The sequence below is a fragment of the Streptopelia decaocto genome, assembly GCF_964273445.1.
Source record: "Streptopelia decaocto genome assembly, chromosome: 3".
Taxonomy (NCBI): Eukaryota; Metazoa; Chordata; class Aves; order Columbiformes; family Columbidae; genus Streptopelia; species Streptopelia decaocto.
In genome coordinates, this window is record NC_138656.1 from 6,174,513 (window position 1) to 6,202,100 (window position 27,588).

A 27,588-nucleotide genomic window follows, 5' to 3' on the forward strand; every position below is an offset into this window, starting at 1 on the left:
AAGGACAAGGACACTAGACTAGAATTAAATAGATTGAGATTCTTCAGTGGAGGGGCTGAAGTCATTTAAATACAGAAAATTCTGAGTGTTGTAATTGGTTGGGTAGGAAAGCTGAACAGACAATGATGGTCAAAGAAACTTGTCAAATGAAATTGTCCAGCAATTTTATAATAATAAAAGTAAATACTTTTTTTACATATTAAATCAGTTATAAAAATTCGCAGTTCATTGCCAGAGTATTTTTAGCTTCAAAAATGATGAACAAATTCATAGATATCCCCTGAGGAGTGTTAGAAGTGGTAATAACAATCTCAGGCTCATGAAATCTCAAAGCCACCAATTGCTGGAAGTTGGGAGAATATACTGAGGCAAGTACCATTTTCTTTTTTTTTTTTTTGCTTTTAGAATCTTTGCCTAATCATCTGCTACTTAGGATTGCACAGTTGAGGTATGGAGCTAGAAAATGTACTGTCTACTAGAGGTGTTATTACAGATGATTATATATGTGTGAGTGTACAATTCAGCAGAGCACTCAGTGTGTAACTAGTGTAACTGGTGATCTCTGAATCCTTTCAAGCCTTCGTGGGGGATCTGCTGTATTGGATTTTGGTGCCAGCAACAGCTTAATTACATATGCCTTCACTGTCCAGGTGCTTTAAATGTAAAATTCAACAGTAATGTAATATCAAATGGCAATTAACGCTTCAGGTTGGCTGAAATTGTTGATCTTGCTCGTGATATTCAGTCACTCACTCATACACCAATGTTTGGATTTGAAGTGCTGCACAAAAGCATCTCCATCCAGAAGCAGCAAATCCACTTGTTTTAGTTATTTCAGTCCTGAGACACCTTCTCTGCTTTTTTTATGGGACTCTAGGGATGGATGAAATGTTCTTTGTTTTCCTCACTACAGTTTTTAAACAAGATGGCACTGTATTTTCTTCAATTTGTTCTCCCAGCCTTGTACTAACCTTGAGCTGTTTAAAGACTCCTGGTTTTCATCATTCATAGGCTGGAGAACATGAGTCATAGTCTGACTCCACATTCTTAGTACTTTACTACTGCCAGTGCCATTTACTCCTAACTGTTTGTATTAAGGATAGTAGGTGGCAGTGATTACATGTTTAAATACATATGTCATACTGACTGCATAAACCAGCAGCAGCTGAAGTGAGAATTCCACAACGGAAGAGTTATATTGCAAAGAAGAGTTTTGCAGTGCAGGAGTCTGGTATGAGCTTCCCTATTCCTTTACAATAAGATATATAACAACAAAGAATTTCTAGAACCATCATGCTAATTTTGTCTCTATCACATCGTCGCAGCTTGACAAGATAAAATGTCAATTGAATTGCCATAGGTGACCATAAGGGTACTCTTAGCCCATGGCAAATACAAGGTAATACAGCTGGGCTTATTTCTTGATGAAATGCTTTATCTTGTCCGTCTGTGCACACAGCTGTTGTGGCTCATGTGAAATGTGACTTAATATTTAACTCATCTTTGTACAATGTTTTTCATGGTCAATAGGTTGCCCTAAAAGAGCAATTAGCTGGAGGTAGGAATGCATGTGTAGCATTGCTTCAAAGGTCTGTCCTCAGATGGTGTGAGCCAGCCCTGCGTTCCTTCTTCTCCCAGGACAAGAAGCCTTTCCAAACTCTGAATGTGTTTCTCTTCAGCTCCACCAGCCTCTTTTTTTTTCCTTTTGAGGTTTCCTCCAAAATCTTTATATTCTACCTTGTGCCCAACAATTTCCCCCCGCCAGCTTTCTCCCAAGAAAGCATTGTGAATCTGAAGTTGAACAGCAAGTTACTACTGAAATTAAAATCTTTTGAGGGTAAAGGCATTTTAATGCAGTATGAAGATGAATAATACTCTAGATCTGACAAGAATTTGCAGTTGTTCTCAATATGATTATTCTAATTCAGCTTGCTGCATTACCTAAATGTAAAATCTACATTTTTTAGTACATCCAGCCCACAGGCAGCAATGTATTAGTGGTGTTTCTTCATCTGTTGGTGGTCTTGCCTTATAATATGCTCAAACATTTTGTGTCATGTCCTTTTTCTTTTTCCTTTTTTTAAAGGGCACTGGTTTGGTTTTGGTTTTTTTTTCTGCATTATATTTTGTTATTTTTGAATTGGTAGATTGGCTGTTACTAGACAGTAACTGTAAATGCCATCATATTTTGCAGAAATGAGGGAGTTACCTCTCTTCCAAAGAAAAATCTGATAAGCCTACTGAATATAATTTGGTTTGAAAAGATTGGGACTGCGAAACTTCACTTCTTTAATTTGAAAATGGAAATTTTAGAGTATTTTCGAAACCAAATATTTTGTCCACACATGGTTGTAAATTTCTAGAATTTGCTCATAATTGGGTCACTAATTCATAGAATCATTTCAGTTGGAAGAGACCCTCAGGATCATTGAGTACAACCATATCCTAACCTAACTAATTCCAACAATCAGGGGCCTTATGTGTCTCTCCTTTTTTTCTCTCTCTTTTTTTTTGTTTATTTTATTTTTTTAAGTACCCTTACAAATGTGGAAAATCTGCAGAACGTCACGGTAAGGGTGCCCTATTTTAGACAGGATTTGTTGTATATGGGTTAGTTGCTGCAATGGGTTACACAAGGCTTCCAGAAGCAGAGTCAGGCACCGTGTAGGTGAGTTTTTAATGCTGCCCTTCCCTTTTTATAGCTCTGTCTTGCAAGAACAACGTATTGTGGTTTCCTTTTAATCACCTTTGAAATAATTGTCCAATTACACAATAATATATTGCCAATCTTTCATAAGTTTCACATGTTTCAAAATAGACAAGGGGCGTGGTGTTGGAGACTCCTGCAATTGAGGACACTGGTGGAGAGGAGAGAAAATGGAAGATATTTGTATTGGTCAGTAGTAACTGCAATGTTAAAAGGTGTAGGTTGCATCAGCTGATACAGTGTGAGGTCTAAATGTCTCCTAATTTGTGGCATATCAGAGAAAAATATTTGCATTGAGGACTAAGGCCTGAGTTTTGATGAATGAAATGTATTAATCACAAGTTTCTCTTCTATATTTTCAGAAGAATGGCGTATCAAATGGAACTCTCTACAAAAAAACATTTATTGAGCACTTTGAACAGGCACCAATGTATGTTGCCGTTCTTACTTTCCTGGGTTTTGGAGTGGGAACAGTATTTGGCTACCTGCGAGATTTTATGAGAGCCTGGGGACTAGAAAAACGTAACGTTGCCACAGAGAGAGAACAACAAAAAGTATGTATGAAAAAGACATCATGAATCCACAGTTGAATTTCCCCCTGCTTGCAAGTTATGTACAGTAACCTACCAAAGTAACAAGGCAGACAAATTTCATCTTAGAGCAGAACGTTGCATAAGACTGAGAGGAATTACATGCTCTGCAGTATAAACACATATGTATGAATATATACCTATATATATGTAAATTCCTAATTTTCACTGTGAGATGTTTACCTTGTTCTAAGAGTGTCAGAATACTCTCAGCAAAATGGAATCTCAGTGTATTAGGTCAATCCACAGAAATGCCTTATTAAATATATCATCTCTCCAAATCTCTGAAACCCTGATTTTTGTTTGTCCCGTCTGCCTTTGTCCTTCATAGTGACAGGCAGTGCTAACACCTTCCTAATTGTTGACCTATGTTTGCTGAACTGATGGTCCCAGCACAAAGTGAACGGAGCCTGAATTCTTGCGAGTCCTGACTTAGAATTTGTTTTCATCCCCTGCCGTTCTAAGTGAAACTTGCACCTCGGGAAGCTCAATTGCCTTCTATCTTTGCTCAGATTTTTTCTGTTGCTCCTTGTCCTCTGTGCAGTTTGAACCATCATTTACAATGACACCGGGCATAATGAGGGAAAAATGCGAATGGTTTTACTGTTCCTTTTACAAAAAAAATTCCCGAAATTGTTTCCTATTTTAGCTTTTCAAAGATGCATGTACTACTAAATGAAATATTATGTTGCAGTCTTTATGGCTACATTGCTGTTTCATATAAAACTTTGTTTAGATCCTATACCTTTATTTTAATTTAATTTCCTAGTGAAATCCATAAATAGAAATTAATTGTCAACCAATCTAGTTGTCTTAATTGGCTTTTTGCATGTCCAGTCTTGGCCAATAATGCCCAGGTCGATTACATTGGACAAGCTTTAATATATCCAGCATTTCATGAAATATAATGAGTTGTTTATCCTAGTTTTGCAATCTGTTCCACACATACCAAAATGCTTAATTTGAAGCATTTGAGTTCTCTAATTGAAAGAATCATCAGTTCTTCTATTTCCAACTTTTCAAATATTGGACTGGAGAATTAGGCCAATTTGTTAACCATTAAAAAAAAAGCCAACACTGGGAATTAAAGTAAGATATTTGCTGATTGTCATTGTTCCTGACATGGGAATATGTGGCTGTTGTAATTCTGTTTACTAACGACTCAGTTTTTCCTTTTTAATGGGAATGACTTGGGTACAGAAGCAGACATTTTCCTAGCAACATAACCCTGTGCATGTTTCCAAACCAGGATTTTGTGCCACTTTATCAAGATTTTGAGAACTTTTACACCAGAAACCTCTATATGAGAATACGGGATAACTGGAATCGTCCAATTTGCAGTGTCCCAGGGCCACAGTTTGACCTCATGGAACGTGTCACAGATGATTACAACTGGACATTTAGGTGAGTCAGCTCACAATCTGCAGCTGTCAGCTTCTCAACAATACTCCTGATACATCTGCAAAGCACAGAAAGATGCATCTAGCCCCTCATACCTAGATCTTTGACTGATATAAGCATATTTTTTTCTGAAATCACTACTGTGCAGGCCATCTGTCCCCTTTCTTCTGCACATTGTTTGGAAATGCAGTACGGAAGGGACTGAACTCTATCACAAATGGGTGTTATTTGACTGTGTCAGCACAAGGAAGACTGCTTATGCTTCATTTGTAATAACAGACCTTTAGTCACGATATTACAATGAAATATGTTGTATCCCTTGATTAGGATTAAGACCGTAATTTCTTGCATTGCATAAATGCAGACTTTGCTTACATAGTGAGTCTTTGGCAGTGAGTTTTAAGCAGTTTGCAGCTTGAAGATTTCAGTGTATTGCAGCTATTGCTGAGTTAAATAGATATGGGAATTCACCAAATAGACGATGTGCAGGTTGTCTTTATTTCAGCTCTTTCAGAATCTATCATACTGTTTCCCACCCAGTTTTCCTCATGTTTAATTTCTGTGTGTGTATGAACTCTCATGACTTTATGGAAGCTGTTGACAATTCACTTGAAAAAATAGTGTCTATAAGTTGTTCCCTGTATGAAGTCCCAGATTTGTTTATTTCCATTCATAAAATCACCGTTGCACCTAATACCACTATATTGCCATCTGCAGCTTGGGATCTGGAAGAGATTCTGAGCAGGATGCAGTATTTAGTCAGGAAAATAGAAAGTCTGGAAAGACTGTTAGGACACTAAAGTATGAGGACTGTGAATTCCCAAATAAGAATTTGACAGTGGAACGAAAATTGGGGGGAGAATTTTTTCTTTTCTTTTTGTTTGGGGTTGGAGGGAAAATTGCACTATTCTTTTAAAATTTGCTTTAATTATAGGTTTACAGGAAGGACTATCAAGAATGTAATCAATATGGGTTCTTATAACTACCTCGGCTTTGCAGAAACGGATGTTAATGCTTTGAAAACTGTGACCATAGAGTTACAAAAATACGGGACAGGAGTCTGCAGTACCAGGCAGGAAATGGGTGAGTAAACAGCTGGATGGCCACCAAAGTTTCTGTAACTAAATGCTTTTTCTTACAGATATCCTGAAGGAATTGGATACTTAGAGAATTTTAGTTACATCAACAATTATTAATACTTGTTTCACTATTAAAAGTGATGCTGTTTTTTATTCAGTATCATGTAAGGATTTTGTTTTAAAGGAAAAATGTTATCGATTTTTGGAAAAGCAAAACCAAATGTAGCCTGGAATTTGTAATGGTGGAATTAAGAGGCTTATTTTTTAAAAGCAGTAAAATAAACATTGAGACTTCAAGAACTGACTTAGGGCAAATTTAATTGCATCACGGATTTATATCAGTTACCACATACAGAGTGTTCTGATTAGTAAAATGAGCTTTTACATATTTTTTTCTTTTAATCCCATGTTCTAAGAATATATTGTAATGTTTTATGAGATGTTAATGGGCATAGCATAGAAATTTCTAGTGTGCCTTTAAGGAACAAATTTAAGGCTCCATCTGAGTTTTTTGGTTAATGTCCTTTATGATTTGTTGGCCTTTTTTGGTTTGCAGGCTGCATGTAGTGTTATCTTCAGTTGTGTATTTTCACACAATGCCTTGCATTCCTAATGGTGCAATCAGCCTGCATTTCAGATAAAACAATTCTGAACCACAGGAATGCAAGGGGAGGTTTCTCTTCAGGCTTTAACTTTCTTGGGAGATATCAAAAGACAAAAAATAAAGGTAGGCTTCTCAGAATGGAGAAGACTTGTATAGTTTTGGGTTCCCCCCCCCCCCCCCCCCCCCCCCCAATCTAGGAACCTGAAAATTTTTCATCTTGCATCTCTTAAAGCAAACTCCTTTCCTCTAGAAATCTTGTGGGGAAAAATATTTCATTTGGTGGTTTTAATTTAAAGTCTCGTTTCCAGATAAAAAATAATCCAAACCCCGCCACCTGCTTTTTTATCTTGTCCTCATGGTTTGATTTGCCAATAATAAATGTGTCAGCGACACCACTCAGAGGGGGTTTACAGATTGACCCTACTTTCCTTTTGTAGGTGCCCCATCTGGTGACTGCAATATATTGTTTGAATTGCATGCTTGAAAGTGGTCACCATTACTAGTCATCTAAGGTACTGAAGGAACACTTCTCTCTTTCTTTTTCTCTTAGATTCTATTTTGTCAGAGGGCATTTCAAGTTGTTTTCAGTACATCAAAGAATATGCCTGGTGTTTCAGATTATTTATCTTTTGCAGAATTCTTTTTATGGAAGACTTGCATAACTTTGACTTATTCTCCAAAAAGCACCTTATGAAAAGATTGATTCTGTCTTCAAATCTTAAAAATCTTACTAGTTACCTTAATCTAGTCTGTTTTGAGAACCAAGGTATAGAGATTTCTAGGGCCTTCTCTTCATCTGAACTCCTGTGCAGTACTCGGGTTTAGATTCATTCTAATTGCTTTCACAACAAATAGTCCCATGTACTTCATTCAGACTTCACAATGTAAGAATGGGCTACAAAAAAAGAGTATTGTATAAGTCAAGAGGTGTAGATGGGGTTCTTAGGATCATGGTTTGGAGCTGGACCTGGCAGTGCTGGGTTAACAGTTGGACTCAATGATCTTAAATGTCTTTTTGAACTAAAATGATTCTATGATTCTAAGTCTTGCCAATGCCAGTCTTTTAGGGAGGGAATTTCAGAGGGCAGCTTGGACATCAAGACTTATTAAAACAGGGAAGTAGGATGTTAAGACCTGGCTTAGGTGTAGATGAGCAGTCAGAGCATTTTGTCCTGGGCAGCTATTATAACAGAGAGCCTGTGCTCGTGTGCTTCGGGGAGAGAGAGGTTGCTCCACAGAGCAGTCCTGGTTGCTTCATTGGCCCTGGCTCTGTTGAAGCCTGAATGCTGCCAAGATCTGTATAAACAACCTAATGAAAATAGCTTCTTATCAGTAGTGTGGAATACCTTATTTTCTTTTCCCTGTCCCCGCTTGTGCTGGTTCAGTTCTATTCTGTTTCACAGTTGGGCAAATCTGAAAAATTCTGAGTCAAATATATATACACCTATACTTTCAAGAGAGAGGTAGGGAAGGGTCTGTAAGTAAGGTCTTACCTTTTAAAATTATCATTTGCCATCTTCATCTTAGAAAAACAGAACAGAATTGTTTTATTCCTGGGCAGATGACATTTCAAAACTTTATTTTGTTATTGCCTGGCTGAGCTAAAGTGGTTTGAAGTAAAAATGCAGTGAGCTGTAGGAACCAAGGCTATAAGTTACCTGTGGGGTCCTAAGGCAAGACAGCACTTGAAAACATTTATAATTTCAAGCTAATTGACTTTGAAAGTACTCTTTTGCTTATGTGCATTCAAGTGTCTGACATGGTCGAGGTTTTACCAAGATCTCTCTCAAAGCATTCGTTGGTCTCTGGTTTTGAGAAAGATCATTCCAGTATTTTGAGAAGATTTCAGAGGGGAAAACAAAGAAGAAACAAATAAAGTTAGTGCAACTGGTGTTTGAAAGAATACATGACATTAAAACTGTCCTTTGTAGTCTTCTGCCTCAACTCCTCCTCTTATAACTGTGCAGCAGAGTGGGTATAAAATGCTGTCATATCAGAATGTTGTTGCAGGTATAAGAATAAGTTAATCTAGATGTTTTAACATGGTTGTTCATATATTTACAAGACTCAGTTTAATTAAGCAAACTTAGTGAAGCTAAACCTTGCTGAATATAAAGCAGTTATTCTACACTCAAAGAAAAGTAACTTAAGACTGTGTGTAATCATAGTTCAGAAATTAACTTCAGTGAGAACCGTGAAGCCTTGCTCATGCTTTCTTTAAAACAGTAATACACATGCCATTTAAACAGACATCCCTGTTGAAGCACAGAAGCATAGGAAACTGATAAATACAGTGCTGGTCTTCCTAGATTTGTCCAGCATGAAATAAATTAAGGCTTTTCACTCTTTTCAATTCCATGCTCTTTTAAAATTATAATAATAATAAATGACTTTCTTAGCCTAACAGTGTAATTTAAGACACATTCCTGAGGCTTTTGTGGGACTTTCAATCTGAAAGAAAAATATTTTCCTTTTTTTTAAGATCAAGGTAACTATTATCCCTTAGGAGCAAGGTCTTGGGCTTATAATGCTCTGTGAGAGCATTAGCTTATTGGTCAGTGGTCAGAAAGCAAATCAAATACTAGAAATTACGAGGAAGTGAACAGAAAGCCAAGCATAGAACCTCAGTATGCTGCTGCATAAAGCTGTGGGTTGCTGTCAACTTGAGTACTCCATGCACTTCTGGTCAAAAACATTCAGCAGAACTGGGAAGTGTCAGAGAAAGGCAACGAGAAGCATCAAAGGCCTCAAACAGCTTCTGGGTGAAGAATTATTGAGCTGGCTGTCTGCAGCTGTCAGAAATGCCTGTTGTCTGGCTCAAAAAGATCCTAAAGGGGGAAATCTTCAAAAAATCTTCAAAATTGTGTGTGGCATAAAAAAGTGGTCGGGATTGGCTGTTCACTGTTTGTTCTGCTACAAGATCTACAGGGTATTGTATGGAGTTGGTAGAAGGTTTCTGTCTAAAAACAGGAGGCAGCTCATCACTCTGGAGCCTGCCAGACCCAAGGAACTCATGGCAAAGAAGGTATCAGATGCTAAAACTTTACACTCCCTTGCATTCTAGGGGACACAGGCCACATACAGAGGAGAGACCATTGGTTGTTACTAGAAATCCCAAAATTAGTATCTGATTCAGGATGAATCTGATTCTTATGCTGAAATGAGTTATAAGCTGGGATACTACTATATATATCTTTGTCCTGCTTTCCTTCTTCCCCAGACATTGATACAAGATCACTATCAGATAAAAGGATTATGGGCAAAGGGTCTTTTTTATGGCACTGTACATCTAATACTAGTTGTTTAGCATTATCTTATGTAATTAGTTGTTTAGTATTAATTTATATTATTATTTATATGCCTATGGCCATTGCTGTACAATCACTAATACTGGACCTGTGGACTAGCAAATCATCGTACACATTTGACTTGAATCAGGAAGCTGCACATATTTGTACTTTTATAATGTTGAGCAGTGTCTATGATAGAGATAGCATATAAGGAACTAACGAAGCAGTTACCTGGCTGTTTTCAGTGTTTCTGAGGACACTAAGATTAAAAATACATTAGGGCAAGGCACTTAAGAGATCAACAAGAAAGAGTTGCACATATGCTTGGGGCATCAAAGAGCAGTAGTTGGGGTGAATGTGTGAAAGTGGTTGTTTGCAGATGGTAGGCATCCTCTCAAAAGTGTTCTTTTTAATCTTAATGCTAACAAATATGAATCTAAATTAATTTGAAATAGGATGTATTCCCTCTATATACTGAAAAGAATGACAACTTGCATGTGAAAGCCTTTTTTCCCCATGCAAATCAATGTATTTTAATGGTTAGAGCAGGAGCTGGCTGCTGTTGGAGGCAAGCTCACAAGCCTTTTGTCTGGCATGTTTAAAGTCAGTCATTTCTAAGCAATGTAGCTTAAAATTATTAAGGGAGAAATATGCAGATGATTATTTAACACTGTTTCCTACTTGCTGGTGATAATAAAATCAGTAATGTTGCATTTTTTTCTGATACAAGGCAGGTTATCAAGCCCTGAACAATGCTTCTAGGCTTAGCGCCAGGGTGGTGACGGGGTTGTCCTATGCTCTTATTTATCTAACTCCCCATTATTCCTATGGAGATGATATACATGAGTAACAGGAGCAAATGTATCATTAGTGCTATTTAAGCAGCCAAGCAGGATTCCTGCCTTTTGAAATCCTTCTCCTGTGATTATGCCTTGGACCAAAAGACAAGATGGAGCCTGCACAGAACACTTGCAGGGTGATTCATTCTGGAGGGCATGGTTAGGAGATTACCTTTTAACGCCTAGCTTGCACTGTTGTAGGGCTTTTTCTCTGAAGATTTTTTATTTTTGATTGTGAAACGATTTCTAAAAAGCAGCTCTGAAAACCTGTGCCAACATTTAAACTGCAGCAGTAGCTTCATCCCTTTCACTTCTTTCCATTAGGTTTTGAGGCCTAATGTGAATTTCTAGCAGCATTTCAAGAAGGTAAAAATAGTTATTTGGCAGTTCGTTCTTTTCTACCACTTTGAACATTTAATTAGGGCCGGGGCTCATTTTAAACTCAGTACTGTACAAACACAGAGATAAATGGTCCATTTTTCAGTTAGGAGAAAGAGTTACAAAAACCAGAGTTTCCATAATGCACGGTTTCCAAGTAGGAGCTTAAGGAGAAATACAGCCACATAAATGGGAATTAGATTGTATATATATATTTCATAATCTTGGCTACTCTCTGATAGGGTATGGTATAAATTAGGAAACAGTTCACAAAAGGAATTTTCCTTATCATCTCCTACTAGTATCATTTTCCTTTTTGTGCCGACCCTCTCATAAATAACTGATCCAGCTTCTGATCAGAGTCAAGTTTGTTCCTGGTTTTTCACCATTGCAAAAGTATGCTTTGCACAACTCATCCAATCTTGCCTTTGTCAAAGTGTTGTATGTATTTGAGTAATATTAAACTTTAATCTCTGACAAAAATCTTACCAGAGTGAGTTTGCGACCTTACGTTTCAAATGTTGCAGGGAAGTTTAGGTGTTTTCCTCTGTTCCCCGCCCTTCTAAGGATACCTCTGACAAACTGTCATTTACTGGAGCAATAGTTCTGATTCACCTTGCTGAGTCACTTCAGCGATCCGTAGGATTCCCAGTGGCTGTTCCTATGTGGAAGTGGCTTTTATCGGACTCTGTTCTTTTTCTTTCAATGACTTGTTGCTTCTATCAGTTTACTCCTGCAGCTTTCGATTGACATGAAGCAAGCAGGTATTTTCTTGTCTTTTTTGGGTCTCAGAATTCCAAACAAAAAATCATATTAAAGGATACTGTCACCAGCATTGGCAGTTTAACTGGTACACGTCATTAGTACATAAGAACCTGAAAGAACCTTGGGCAGATTAACTAGTGGCATAAACCACCTTGTCCAAACCGAAAGTGTCAAAACTAAACAATGAACTGTGGGGATCATGGGAAGTGCATTTTCAAGCTTCATGTATCTGGTAGACTAACAGTGACTTTCAAGCCAAGGACGGGTAAGCGCACGAAAACCTGCCAAAACACAGCATATGTCGTTTTCTCTGGCCCCGGAGTGCAGTGACAAGTTAATGGAGGGAACTGGGTCATCAGATTTTGAAAAGAAGGGGATTTGCTTTGAAAAGCATGGGAATTTGTGGAGGTGGATAACATTGTGAAAGTCCACTTAAGATAAGATCTTAGATTTTACTTTCCATAAGACCTATATAATCTTGAAACACAGTAACACCTTCTGCACTCTATTGCATACAACTGTTCAGCAGGGAGTAATAACTTTCAGAAGCAAGTATTCAGTTTTTTTCTCTTGAAGGTGCAGGTAGCTTTCTCTTTTCCTTTTTGTCTTAAGTCTTTCCCACTAAGATGGCACACATTATTTGGTTGTATCCTCATTTCTTAGGTCAAACTAAGCTGTAGTCAGCATAAAAATCAGAGGAGTAGAGTATGGGAAAAATTCTAATGCCTATATATAGAACAATTATAGAAGGTATCTGTGTATACAATGTATTAATAAAGAATATATCTATCTGTATCACTTTTCATTCACCAGATTGTGATGCTAGTCTGAATCCAGCACAATACAAGACATTTGAAGGGCCATGATAACCTGAGTTGACACTGCTAAGGTTGTGTTTAGTGAAGACCAGCATAATCACTGCCTTTCTAATGTAACTTGAGACGTAGCAGCTTTTGGCAGTGGCAGTTCCTTTGGATCAAATTAGCATCTGTCTGGCAGTGCTGTTTATGCTCATTGGGGTGGTTCCTGTCACCAGCTGGGAACACTGGTGGCAAAGTCTAATTTGAGCAGAGCATATCTGACCCCTTGTTTCTTCCAGTGGAGAGAAGCGATATCATTGGTGCCATTCATATGGTGTTCAAGGGCTGACCCATACTGGAGAAATCTTCAGATATGATTAAATAATTGCACATTTTTTTCAATAAATATCCCTTTTACTTTAAACCTGGGAAAATGCAAGCTGGTATGCTTTATCAGCTCTAACCAATGTATATTCTTGTCATGAACCTCACACTGTCGGTATTCATTTGTGTTGTATTCCTTCTACACCATCTCACCTACCATCTACAATATTACCATTATAATTAAAGTAATTCAAAACTAGGGCTCATTTTGTAAATCCTTGTCAGTGAGGTTTTGGTTTTGCAAATTCAACCTCTGTTTATTCCAATATGTATTCCAGAATTTGTAGGTGAAATCAATATACAATATCATCTGCATTCACTGTTAGAATTAATAAATAGTAAGTACTAATTGGTCACTTTCAGAATGTCTCATTCTTCACCATCACAAAAATCAATAAAAATACATCCAAAATGTGCTGTTCCTTTCTGGTTCCTCTAATAGATGCTTGAACAGAATAATTTGTAGTGAGTCAGGCTTTTCTTGTTTGTAAAAACAGAAAATATATGATGCAAGCCCAAAAAGCAATTTAACTCCACCCTAGCAGTGTTAGATTTACCTCTGGAAGAGTCAGGGACAATTTTCTCATGCCTTAAAATGCCTGCATTGCAAAGCACATGCTGCTTGTTTCTCATGCTTTCACAAACCTCCTTAAATCCAAGCTGTGACCATATTGTGGTTGGCTTCAAGCTTCCATTTAAGATATCATCTTCTCTTTGTGTGCTGATAGCCATCAAGCGACAAAATAACATCTGCAAGTAACACTAGGGCAGCTGACTGTGCTGGAACCCTCGGTTGTCAATGAGTGCTCTAACCAGGTTGAAGACTAACTGGGTCCAAAATGCAAAAAGATTTAGGACTAACCATAGAAATACACCCTGAGACCTACTGGACTTACAAGTTGAGACAGATTCTCTCATACATCTCTAGTGAGCAGCCCAACTCTGAAACACTGTGGTTTTGTATTTCATGGACCTTGGCTACTGAGCAGTGGCAAAGCCAGCATGTACTCTTATGTATCTCAGGATCTACAAATGCAAGAAGTAGCCATCCTCAAAGAGCTTTATGCAGAGTCAGCTCACATCTACTGGAGGTTCTGCAGAGCCAAATATTCTGCATCATGTCACCTAATCTATCAGAGCACACAGGCAGAGACAACCCAGCTCGATGTACATCCGATGTGATACAATGAATGCAGAGACACTCTCGAAGCTCTGCCAGAGCTGGCTCAGGTCTCGCAGAACCCACGCAGGCTCTGTGCAAAATCACAGCACTGCTGTTCTTTACTGTCCATGTAATCCAGGTTTTTCTAGAAGCCACGTCATCCTTTCTCCTTATCTCTCTGGCTCTTGGATTGTTACCTGTCTGTGTGATATTTTTCACATTCTGTTTCTGAGTGAATGCCATTCTTACTTTTGATATTTAATGAGAAAAAAAAAATTAAACACTACCTCACTGCAACCAGCTGAGTTAGTGCTGTTGCTGAAGCTGTACTTCTGCCATTTTTAGCTGATTTTTTTTTAATGATCTGTCCTCCATGATAAAGGTAAGATTATCTTCCTGACTCAGAATTCTTGTTGAGACACTCTAGCCAACTTTCTGCTTTCCTCCATTCATCTGCCCTTTGTCCATCCCAGTGAACAAAGGTTTCTTATTCCCATCAGTTGTAATTCACTTTGCCTATATTTTTGTGACATCAATTTGTACAGTGCAAGTGAGGTGAGACATTCACTTACCTATATTTTTTTCTTCTGTTCCCTGCTTTCAACCTTATTCATAGGGCAAATTTTGTCAGAATCCACAGGCCATTCTCTTTTCTTCCCCACAGATCATCCTGTAAGAGTTCCTTCTGCTTTGGTACCTGCAATGCACAGCCAGGCAACCAAAGACTAGAGAGCCGGCAAGTTGAGATGATTCATTACTGTTCAAAGTTATTTGTTATCTCAATCTCTTAACACCACTCTGTCATTTGTTGCCTTTTGTATTTTGTCATCCTCCATTGCGAGTTGGCTGGGAAAGATATTGCCTTTGTTGAGTAGCTGGAGCACCTTATTTGTTTGGAGACACTAATATTAGATAAGTAACGTGCGATAAAACAGGCTCTCTAGCGTTGCCTTATGTTTGACTATTGAGAAGGAGGAAAGAGGAGATTTATCGTCAGTTATGGAGAGTGGAAGAGCTTTTACCTTCCAAAGTAGAAAAAGTTGGAGAACACTCTTATATGTCTATCCCTATAAAATCATAATTAAGGAATTTGTACATAGGTACCCAAGAAAAAATGGAAGAATTTTGTTGTCTTCGGTTTTTACTTTCACATCTAGAGAGAACTCAAGAATGCCTGAATGTTTGTCCCACATTTCCTATAAAACTGAGGTATTTTTGTCCTTATTGTGGGGCCAGCAGAGGGGGGCAGTGTGGAAAAAAAACTACTCTTCAGAATAAACTATGTCAAAAGTTGCTGTTATGGAAAAATGAAAGTTTTTCACAAAGCAACTGCTTTGCTACCTTAACAGCAACGGTATTTGTTAGCATTAGTTACAGCTCACTCACGTCCTTGCTTTGTCTTGCATTATCCCACATGCACAAGATACAAATGGAAAAGCCTTCTTTAGAACTTAATGTCATGTGGCTTGATGACACACTTCTAGCCTGTTCTTATGTATGTTTGATGTCCTTAGTATCAACAGTTGCCACAGTTTAATGAAATTTAATATTCCCTGTGCTTATTTCTGCAGGTACCCTAGACAAACATGTAGAAATAGAGAAACTTGTGGCCAAGTTCCTTGGTGTGGAAGATGCTATGGTGTTTGGCATGGGCTTTGCAACTAACTCGATGAATATTCCAGCCCTTGTTGGGAAGGTGAGTACTTAAGGAAGGAACACATAAGACAATTGTTTACTAATTGTTTTAACAACTGTTGCAGTATTCTGGGCATTTATTAAGTGGAAAGGCTTGATCAAGGAACGAAGCTTGATATCAGGAATGCGTGATTCATAAGGCTGATGACCTTGTGACCTTAAATATGCTCCTTCACCATTTTTTCTAGCTCTGGGTGTTGCTATCACACATACCTAACATCTCTTTAAGGATGAGTGATATGGTTGTTTAGATCTCTTACCGATGTTGCTTCTCTTTAAAAAGTAAGCAAATGTTGCATCCCACGTCTCAGGTGTTGTGGGATCAAGTATTTGGGCTATTTGCAGAGACATTGCCCAGCTGCCTGTGGTGAAAGGCAATGATTAGGATATTTCTTACAACACTTTCATAAAAGAACAAGCACAGTGTTTAGCATTCCTGGTGAACAGATCTCCAGTCAGCCCTGCAAAGAAAGCTGGCAGCAAATGCAAGTCTAAAGTTGTGAGCATATGACAAAAGTTGGGTTCTTATGTGGTGTTGAAGGGACTTCATCTCCAGTTCGGGATACCTAACAAGAAAGCATGAACAACCAACGTCCTGTCAATCACAACCGCTGACATAACAAGCAGATACACTGTGCTGCTAGCTGGGAAAGTGGGTGACGCCTCTTTAGTTCATGCAAGTGTGAAACAGTATGAAGTGTGTCATGCAAGTGTGAAAAGTTATCTCCCTCTTGGTGGAGATGGAATGAACTCGCTGTGTGGTATATGATCAAGATTTCTTCTAAAGCACCGGCCTAGAGGTGAAGTCGCTTCTTCACTCGCTATTGAAGATGAATCCAGCTTTTGCAAGAGATTCCTAAAATACATGTACACAAGGGTTGGGCAGGGAGAATTGCTTCAGCTGCCCAGAACCTGAACTTCAATCTGCAACGGTGCTGGAGAAGTTGTCCAGCAATTTCAAAGGGAACAGATACAGAGAATTAATAAAGGTAAATTTATGAAATTGCAGACATATATGACAGCATAAGATACTTGTCTCATGCTTAGATATAAAATAATTTTCCCTCACTTAGTTGGCTTCATGTGGACACTCAAGCTCCTATCAGAGCTGGGATGTTTAGATGTAAGTGGCACAAATGAAGATATTACTGTATGTGTTATATAGGATATAATTTTAACAATTTAGTATATATTAAGATTGTGTAGTATTGTATATGTTATGTAATTGTTCTATGTCGGGGATATTTATTCCTAAATTTTTCTCTATAATTAAGCCTAGCAGCTGCATTTTCTTGTCAGGATGCATATGTTCTTACTGTTACTTCTGTATAGCAGTCTTCAGACAGGTTTGTGTGAGTGTCTCTCAATCGAGACATAATCTGTGTTTCCAAAATATTTACTCAATTTGCATTGCTCTTTTGGTAATGAAACCGTAACACAAGACATGTGGTAGAAAACAGAGCTAAATAATGGTTTCAGCTTGAATTTCAACTCTGAATCCTGGTTCCTGTTAATACGCTATCCAAAGTTATTTTATTTCTCCTGCATTTCTGGTTTAGTTTCTAAAAAGAAAATTAGTTTTCACCTGAGTTAATTAATGAAAAATATACTACAGATGAACTGCATATGCATTTATCAAAGAAAGACTCTGGCTGGTGCCTAGGCTCCACTCACATCTTAATGGAAGGGGCATTTATGAGACATCAATCTGTCCTGATCTCATCTGCAGACCAAAGTGCTGATGCCAGTCCAGCCTCAGTACTACTCCTCCTTACATTACTGCCATGCAGTATTTATATATGGGGTGATGACTGCATTTTCCTTGCAACACAAGATAGAGGAAGGAACATCACTCGATTTTACTCTAAAGCAGTCAATCTCCACTAGGGTTATTCACTACTTTCCAGTTACAGGAAATATTTGGCCCCTTTGTACCACCTCGGAATGCCTGAGAGTCCGATCCCACAGTTTCTGCCTGCCTTTGCAGTACATGCTGGCACCTTCAGAAAAGTGGCAGAAAGTCCAGTTCATGTTTAAAACTTACAGTTTAATTGGTGCAATGCTATATCACAGACACTCGTGCATGCTGACGCACACATGCACGCATGTCAACAGCCTTCCAGTTCATGCAGATGCTTATTGTACTCCTTTTCCACAGGGCTGCCTCATTTTAAGTGATGAGTTGAACCACACTTCTCTCGTTCTTGGTGCGAGGCTTTCAGGTGCTACTATTAGAATCTTCAAGCATAATAGTGAGTATTGAAGTTGGAAATATTTAGAGACAGAGTTGTTCATACCTCAAAGGCAAGAATGCTTCCTTTCAATGCTTACTTTGCTGTCAGTTCCTAGACAATTCTTTTGTCTGGTCAGAAGGATTAACTAATCAATATTATGAGTGATTTCTGATGGGGAAAAATTGATAGTGTAATTGCTATTGTGCATTATTTGAGTCATTAGGTTGGGCCTTAATTTCAAAATCCAGAATCTTAATCTCATTGGTGTCTTTTTGACATGCTGAATGACTGTGTGCTAACATAAAGTTTTTATTGTTACTGTGACTATAACCAAAATAGTACAAACATACTTACAAAAACATGGTTTATATTTCCTGCCTCTGTTTCTGGCAGATTCAGCGCAACCAAAGTTACGTTAATGCGGCATTACTTTGAAATGATTACTCTGAATTCCCAGGGGCTATACCAAAGTTGTAGGTGGTTATATCAAAGCATCATCCCAAATATTCTTTGAAGTATAATTTTAGTATAGCAATTACACATTAATATTGTCTTTGTATAATTATGTTCTAAAATACTCATGTTTTTTAACTTTTATTTAGTTAATGTTGCTGTGGATGTTGTCAGAGACGTTGTGATTGGCTTTGATGACAAGCCAGTGCAATTTCCCTTTCCATCCCAGTTGGTGCCACCAGGCAGCAATTGCAACAGAGATTAAGCAGCTAGAGAAGTGGTGAGGAGTGAGAAAAGAGGTCTGATCACCTTTGTTAACAGCTAATACAGTTCCTTCTCCTTACTAAGTGTTGTGTTCAGCCCTGAGGTGAACAAAAATGAATTATGCATATGCTGCAAAAGGCCTAAGGATCCACTGGAGTGAAAAGCACACTATAATTATTATATGAGGTGGTGTTATAATTAATATCTATTCATAATTTGGGCAAAAAGCAATTTCTGAAGATCATTCGAGGCTTAAAGACCATCCGAACCCGAATGTTTTTACAGAAGTAATTATTCATAGATTAGCCTGTAGCACATCCCAGCTTGGTTCACTTCCACAAATCTGGACATGCATGGTTGCTGTACTGGTCTTGTCTCAACTCTTCCAGAGTTTGTTCATTGCCTTATCCCATTCAAAAGGGTTTGCATCACATCCCGCAGGATGACATCTCACTCCCCAAATCCAAATGTTCTCAGCCTCTACAGCCACCAGTGCTGCACGCAGCCTAGCCCAGCTGGCTTGGATCACTTCCCACAACAATTCAAAGAACATTCCAGTTTGAGGCGTAGATTACTCTCAACTGCTAGGGAAGCAGCGAAGGCATCTCTTTGAGCTGTCATTCTTGCTTTAAGGAATTCAGTCCCTAACTATCCCTCAATATTTCATTCCACTGTCGAGAATCATAGAGTCATAAGTCACAGGTGATACCTAACCGGTCTCTGTTTGCGCTTATGATAAGTTAAAGCTGATGTGAATAACTCATGAACTTTAGAATAATAGTGACTTGTTCAAAAAACAGTAATACAGCACTGGAAAATGGAGACAGGCCCTTTAAGTGTCTCAGCAAACATCAGTGGTAGCCCCTCCAGGTTGCTTTGGAAAAACTCATTGCTTTCTGGATTAGAGATCTGATTTGTCAAGGTCAGTGTTGCATGCCATTTCTGAGACATTACCTTATTTTCAAAATGGAACTCTAGAAACTTACACAAATCCTGTTTGGAATTTGAGTATCAACTTTTGTCATCCCAATTTTGTAAGCCTTGAGTCTCAACCTAAGTTGCATTTCATGTGAAGCAGGTTCACACATTTATTCTCGCTCTTTCTCGCAGCCCACCATGAGTCTCTCAGTATGTTAGTTCCAAGGTTAGAAAGTTTGTTCTTTTTAATATTTCCTTAATCATACCCATGAGTTACATGGCGCCAACAGCTTTTAAAATCACATGTGCAGATATGCATGTGTGTCCCTTTTGCTTTGAAGAAAATAGCATGTGTATTGAGGGAGGATAGGAGTGGAAAGAGCAATACAGCAGACCTGCCTTTGTAGGATTCACAGGTTCACCCAAAGCAAAGTAGACAGCATTGTTCTCTGTGGATCTGTCAGAGAAGTAGTATAATACAAATCGATACAGCAAATTAATTAAGGACACGCATAACCAAAACTTCTGGGTTGTGTTGGGAGAGATATTTTCAGTTAGGCAGGTTCTTGTTTGTTTTGTTAGATCAGAGCTGTGTTGCTTATTCTCCCAGGTTATCCTTCTTGCCGATGTGTGGATATATAGCATATATACAGGCGTGCACATAAATGCCCAAATTATCCTGCTTATGAACAGGAGAATTAAGCCAATATCTATGTCATATTGCTTGATGCAAGAGAAAGGTTCCTTGTGCTGTATCGGCTGCGTGGATAAATATAAAACTTTGCACCTTGAGTTACCACTTGAAGATCTTTAATAAGCATTAATTTCAGCATTAGGGAGTAATGTGTTTTTGTCTTACTTTTTAAAATCCTCCTCTATATTCTAGTCAAAAAACGCAATACCCTCTGCCTCTTCTTTCCAAGGACAGGGGGTTGATATATGTCATTTCACAGAACGAAATCAATGACCTTTTTAAAAAGCTCAGCCCTGGGCATCAGCTGGAGGATGTTACTGTGCCAAAGGCTTGACTGGGGCCCTTTGATGAGCAAGGTGCAGAAACAAAGAATAAATCAGAGTCCTATCCCGAAGAGGATTAGGGCTTAATGTACATTTTGTTTTTACTTGTTTGTATGGAGCCAAGTTGTGTGCTGGCAAGAGCTGGCTCATCTCTTTTGGAGCTGCGCCAAGATACACACACAAAGTGTTTGACGCAATATCGTCTTGCACTAAAGACAACAGAAGAGATGCCAGGTGGTACCGCCACTAGTGCCTGAGACATGCGTCCTGTGGAGAAGAGTCAAAATATATTCAAATCAGGCAGCATATTTTGAAGTTACCTTTTTGCTATTGGAATGCAGCTTGAGAAAGCAGATATTTTTCCATGCTCCTTATTGCTTACATCAGCCTCTTCTGAAATGCTGTGTAATACACTTGATAAAACTGCCTCAAACGTATTTACTTTGGCTCTGACTTCCTTGGTTGCACATGTGTAGAAGAGACACTGGGAGAAGGGTGAGGTGCGAATGTTTGTCTCAGTTACTATAAATGGTTATCAAAACTGGGAGGAATAATTATGGAGCAAGTTAGTGAAGCAATGGTATGTTTTCTGAACCAGCTACTTCCTGAATATTATACAAAAAAACGCACACAGGTGTGTGCTAGTAACTTCCCTTTCTAACAGGCTTGGCACTGTAAATCACTCTCCCCTCCCTTTTTTCCCTTGTTATGGAAAAGCTATTTTCTAAAATAAAAACAACAGGAAACTTTGTTCTATGACAAAAATATTTGACAGAAAAAAGAGTAAAACGTGCCATTTTAAACTTGCTACAGAAGCACATTCATCTTTCAAAGGCTCTACTCTAGAGCCTACTCTAGTCTGTAAGACTGTGTTATTTTATTTTCAGGCATATAATCTATAATACTGGATCTATTTGTCATTACACAAAAATAAATAATGATGCTTATTTTATTAGTTAGCCAAGAAGTGATCTCTTCCTATTACCTCAATGAGGTATAATATAATTCTTATTCTGGCAAAAGTTGATGAAATTCTATTTCAATAAGTGCGTGGCTGTCCTCAGCATTACACTTTTCATGAAAAATCTGAGTAGGTTTTCCTAGAACAGATGAAATTGTTAGACCTCTCTGCTTCTCCTAAGTAAAATAAAAGACATCTGGATTTTTCTCCTTTTTCATCAAAACATTGCACAGGTGCATGAGAAGGTTTTCAAGCTTTACTGTGAATAATAGAACAAAAATGAGCTGCAGACCTCTAAGTCCATTTTTATTTGCACATAGGAATGTGCTCTGCATCCTGCCTCCCAGTGAACAACCCCTTCCTTGTAAACACACAGGAATTTACAGACCTGAGCTGAGAAAAATGCACACGCACACACCTACAGATCACCTATGTAAGAGAAATTTAGGAGAATACTCTATTTCAGGCCCATAACTGAAAACTACTGAACAGGGCATTCCCTTCCTGTGGGCTCTCAGTAGCACCGTTGCTGCTCTTCGCCCTGCCACAGTCACACCAGCAGTCCACAGGGTTTTTGGCCTTCAAGGGACATTTTCTGTTCCAGGGACATGTGAGTTTTTGTGGATGCTGGCAGCAAAGCTCAGCTCCCTGGAGCCCTTGCTCTGAGGCATAGGTGTCAGGGGATATTTTTTCCTTTATTTTAGGACATGAACAGTCCTAAATTTATGCAGTAGTGTTTTTAGTGGGCTAAAGTTGTTCTGACCTGACCATCAAAAGCACGTGCCTTTTGTCTCCCCTGCTATGGTGTGGGCACCATTGAAGTTACCATTTCCCAGGCAGTGATTTATTGAGCAATCTTGAACAGACCTGCATTTCTACACTTGAAATGCAGCCAGCTGCATGGTCCAACAAGGCCTGGCCTTGGTTAGTTTAATGCCAGAAAGCATCTGATGTTACCCTCACCAGGCCTGGGCTCCAGGGAGCCTCTCCCACCCTACCCAAGTGACCCACATGTGGATCATTCAGCTGTATGGGAACTACACTCTCAATATTTTTATTTCCTGGCCCAGAGACAGGCTGACTTATCACCTGCTCTTTTTTATATCTAAGAAAATCTTATGTTAATATCATATAATTTATAGCACTTTTTCAGAACCCCTGACCTTTATCTTGGTTAAATATCAGCCAAAATCCCTTCACCCTTCCAATAAAACTTGAAAAGCAAAACCAAATAGCTAACCATTAATGGGCTTGTGATTTTATCAAAGGTTTTCTGTCACAGCAGTTCTGGGTCTTATGTTGGTATCAGGTGCAGCAGTTTTGAGTCTTATACTGGTATCAGGTGAAAGATTCTCTTTGTTCATTCCATGGACAGATGAGTGTGTTAGTGACTAACTACATCCAAGTGAATTCTATTCATATCAGCCTGTATAAGAAGGTGCTGTACAAGGCTTTGGGTTTCTTTATTCTTTCTAGTTCTACTACATTTTTCCCATATAGCATCAAGCAGCTCAGCTGCAGTCACATTTTCAGGTTTAGATGTGCGATTGCGTGAGCGGTCTGCGGGAATGCCATGACTAAGCACAAAAATCAGGCCATGTGGAAGAAAAATTTCCAGTTCTCTTTGTTGTAAGGGCACTTCACATGATCAGAACAAGAGATACTACAAGAAGGGCAAGCAATTGTGAGGCACAACCAAGCACCTTGGTTAGATGAAAATCGACATCTGAAATGGGAATCACAGCAGTACATTCCTAGCTCCTCCTCACACACCTTTTCAGAGTCTTGTGAAAGTAGTAAAGGGTTTTTTGGGGTTCTCACAAATCAGGTGGTTGATGACAGAAGTGTGTCATGCAGCTGTGAGCTGTTCAGGTTTCCTGCTTGGAAATTTATGTTAATCCAATTCTGGCATTTCTCAGTCTACTCAGTCAAATTAATGCTTTAGGGTTCAGATATGCGTGCCATGAGGACACCTTAGAGAGGAAGCACAGCTGCCTGGAGGAGTTGTAGTTAACACTGGAAGAACTTTTAGGCAGCAGAAGGCTCTCACCTTTCAGTGCAAATACATTCTCTAGCAAAAAAAGAAGGAAAGAAGAGAAAAAACAAGTGGAAAATTATAAGTGCCTGTCTTTACGCAAGCAAATAAAATTTAGCAGGGGGGCAGGGATGAAAGCGATTAATGGAGAGGTAAAAATTAGTGACAAATTTCTTTGGTTGCAAAAAAGAGGATTTGCAGTGGCTTAGTACAAGATGGTTCCTTTTTTTTTTTGTTTTCCAAAGGTGTAAGTGGCCCCTGAACTTAAGAATGGAGGGCAGTGTCCATAGGTGTTACGGACCAGGATGAAAAGCACATTACCCACTAAGGTTTTGTCTTCCTTGAATCTTGTGGCCCCTATCAGAGATGAGATTATTGCAGCAGATAGGTGGACTGCAGCCTAATCCAGTTTGGCGTGTATCTCCCTGTGACACATACAGACGCTGCCACAGAGAGGAGACTGGAATATCCTGCTCCTAGCATGCTGTGTCTGCATTTGCCCTCTCTGATTTCAGAAAGCCATGTCTGACTTGCCAGGTGTGAGTAGGAGGTTCTCCTGAGCGAGTGCTCTTTACTTTCACAGAGACAGATATTTATTGAGGGGCAGGGAGGAGAGTCTCAGCCTGTTACTGAGGGGGCAGCAATCACTGCTCCCACCACCCCATTCTAAATGAAGATATTCAAAGCTGTGATTTCAGGGAAATGACTCTAAAGGTGCTTTTGCTGGTCAGAGCTGTGCCAGCAGTCAGGGATTTTCCAAAGATTAATTTTCTCTAGAATGAAAACCACCTTCTGCAGTCCTACGGTTGCTGTTTAGACCAACAAAATACTCGCAGTGGTTTCCCTTTGTTGCTTTAGGGGTCTGCAAGGAGGGACAGCATTGGAGCTGGCTACTTGAGTCACCCACGGAAGGACAGTGGAAAGTTGTTATACCAGCAGGGTGAGAGCGAGAGAGGAGGAATCAATGGGAGAAACTGAAAATGAGAGTGGCAAGCACAAGGCAAAGGAAAGAAGGATGTGATAAGGGCAGTAGTAGCCTGTTTATTTTAATTAAAAAGAATTCAGCTGACATCACAGCAGAGATTTCTGGCCCACGCAGAGGAATGGTGATGACATCCCCAGCATTGCAATGTGAGGACGAGGGTGGAGACGCCGCGTCTCCCTCTGAGGAGGCACTGAGTGGGCCTGGAATTGGGCAGGGGCCTCTCCAGGAGCCTGCAGTCCCACCTGCACTGGAGGCAGCGTGACACACGGCTGCCCGCCCAGCTCCAGGCTCACTTGGACCCACTGGCAATTTGTGGTGTTGGTGTTTTTGTTGAAATAGCTCTGAAGGATCCCAAGCAAGAATTATGCAAGTCTGTATTTAATTCTAAAAAACCTGCTTAGGAAACTTTAGGAAACTGTCCCTGCTTAGGAAACTTTATCCTCCATATCTAGACAATATGCCATAGGGATAAGGTGGAAACTGAGACAAGGATAGATTTGGTTGTGCTTTGACTAATTATTAAGTGAATTTGTGAACACCACCTCCTGGGCTGGTGAGCAGTTGTTAGCCATTACCGCTGAAAAGCCTGGGCCAGTGATGGTCAAACGAAGGACAGTTATTTTCCCCGTAACTGGTTATTCAAGATGGACTTGTGCAACTCATCTCAATGTCCCAGTGTTTTACAGTCTAACTGTATTTAATGAGAAAATAATTTTGATATCCAAAAGCCACCTGGGGTTGTGCTGTTGTTTTTCCTGGTATTCAGTATATCCTACTTTCTGGAAAGGCTAAGCATAAGCACATAGGGAGCGCTGCATCTTCACTTTGAATAACAGAAGCAGCCTTTGGGAGTGAAGATTGAACGTAACAGATTTTCTTTTCCTCCCAATTTCCCCTTTCCAAATGAGACACTACAAGCACAGCACAAAAAGGTCAGTAAAATTCTTTTACACCTAAAGAAATTATGTGTTGACTGCTACAGGCCTAAGAAAGAGTCACACATACGTGTTTTCCAGAATGAGACATCAAAACCAAAGTATTTAGCGCTGATCCTGCGAACAGACATGTCCTTTGGAGACGTTCTTCCCAATCTGAAGTCTCATGTTCCATGCTTATTCAGACAGAGGAGCTATTCACATACGTGTATACATACATGTATACATACAGTTATATACATTTAACTTCTCTCTGTCCTCTTGTCTTTCTTGTCATGCAGATGTATATTAAAACAACTGAATGCTCAAGCCATGCTTTTAGCTCAGAGGGTTGGGCAAACTGACTTTCCTGAAGTCTAGAACCAATCTGGACTGACATATAGACAGAATACTGAATTGAAAGACTCTGTCTGATTCAGAGGAGGGTTTTAAAGGTCGAGAAGTATTTAGATGATGATGATGACATTCTTAGAGAAATAATTCAATGAAGAAAAGAAGGTACCCAAATTTTACTTTGAGTGACTGAGTGAGCTTTCTGTCATCCTGGGGAATCCTTTGATGCTCAGAACTCAAAAGGATTTCTGAATATTATCTTCTCAAAACAAAGAGAAGGTGAGCAGCTCTTTTCTATAAAACATGCATGTTCTGCAAATGTTCAGCTGGGTTATAAATTCCCCTTTTAAAGCACCAAGGAACTTTTATTTCCTTGATTGCCATCTAGTGGAAACTGTGCCATCTGCATTTCATAATAGCATTTCCATCTTGCAGCTCACTGAGCTCTGCAGATGGTTGCACCATTGAAATAAGGGGCTACATATTGTGCACGTGTTGTGCTTTGTAAATTATAGCAAGGTCTTGCTAGGTCAAGAGGTTACATAGTAAGGTGCAGAGTGGCACTGTTATTTCTGAGAAATTTATCTTTCATTGAGATCAGTAAATGGTACTAGCAAGAGATAAGCTGTTAGGATGAAGGGTTTAGGTCATAACCTGACCATCTCTCAGGTCGTAGGTTATTCATGATAGACAGTTACTGCACAAATGACCTGGTTCCAGTCAGGTAGAAGCCAAACTGTAGGTCATTCTTAATATATCTATGTGTATGTACTTCACTTGGGACAACTGAATTTTACAGATTAGCCTTGTACTATTTTAGAAAGTTAAAATAACTGCATTAAGATGTGTTGCTGGAACAGTGGGGTTATATCATGAAAAAAATGCCAGAGATTTTTCTCAAGTCACAATTTTACCTGATCTGTAATGTTCCTTGGGGTATTACAAGGCTCTGTAAGACGTTCTTTGAAACCACGTTGAAGCGTCAATCCAAATTCCTGAAAAGTACCAAAATAATTCATTTTCAGGGGCATTCATTGATGTGGAGACACCAGAATGCTGGTGAGACTTAAACTCTGCATTGGGAGTCACATTTGGTCTGACACTTATTCCTTAGATGTTTTTTCCTGCTTCTTCCATGTCTTTCAAACCTTTAGTAGTTTTCCTTCAAGAATTAGATTACCGACACTCAGCCCTTGAGAAAGCAGCTGAGGTTCTAACATTATTCCAGGCCTCCTTATATCAAAGTCCTGCCAGTGTCAAGCATTTTGGGACCAAATTAGCATATCCACACCATGTGCTTGTATCCACTTGTCTCTCCCTCTCTCATCAGAAAAGTTTAGCTCATTTTCTTTTTTTGAGAAGGACCAGATTTCTCTTGCTGCCATCCTGACGTGCTTCACACAGCCTAATCCAAAACTTGCTGAAGCAATCGTGTTATTCATGAGCCCATGGTGATGCTGGAAGGCAACCAAAAACTCACTATTCAGAAGCCTTGAGACATGAGCATCAGCAGCCCATACTGAGAAACTGCTGGCAGTTCCCTTTTCATAGAATCATTTTGGTTGGAAAAGACCCTCAAGATCATCGAGTCCAACCATAACCTAACTCTGGCACCAAACCATGTCCCTAAGAACCTCATCTACACGTCTTTTAAACCCCTCCAGGGACAGTGACTCTGCCACTTCCCTGGGCAGCCTGTTCCAATGCTTGATAACCTTTTCCATGAAGAATTTTTTCCGAATGTCCAATCTGTACCTTC

The 27,588-nt window shown here is 39.2% G+C and overlaps 1 protein-coding gene across 2 annotated transcripts in view; it reads left to right on the forward strand.

Moving 5' to 3' along the window:
- Nucleotides 1-27,588, forward strand: part of SPTLC3 (serine palmitoyltransferase long chain base subunit 3) — a 79,124-nt gene that overhangs the window by 24,717 nt on the left and 26,819 nt on the right. The window contains exons 2-6 of one of the 2 annotated variants that reach the window (XM_082048637.1): nucleotides 3,070-3,261; nucleotides 4,547-4,701; nucleotides 5,633-5,781; nucleotides 15,571-15,695; nucleotides 17,853-17,946. In XM_082048637.1, coding sequence (XP_081904763.1) covers nucleotides 3,070-3,261; nucleotides 4,547-4,701; nucleotides 5,633-5,781; nucleotides 15,571-15,695; nucleotides 17,853-17,946 — 715 coding nt within the window. The remainder of the gene's footprint in view (nucleotides 1-3,069; nucleotides 3,262-4,546; nucleotides 4,702-5,632; nucleotides 5,782-15,570; nucleotides 15,696-17,852; nucleotides 17,947-27,588) is intronic. The other variant, XM_082048638.1, reaches the window with a different exon arrangement.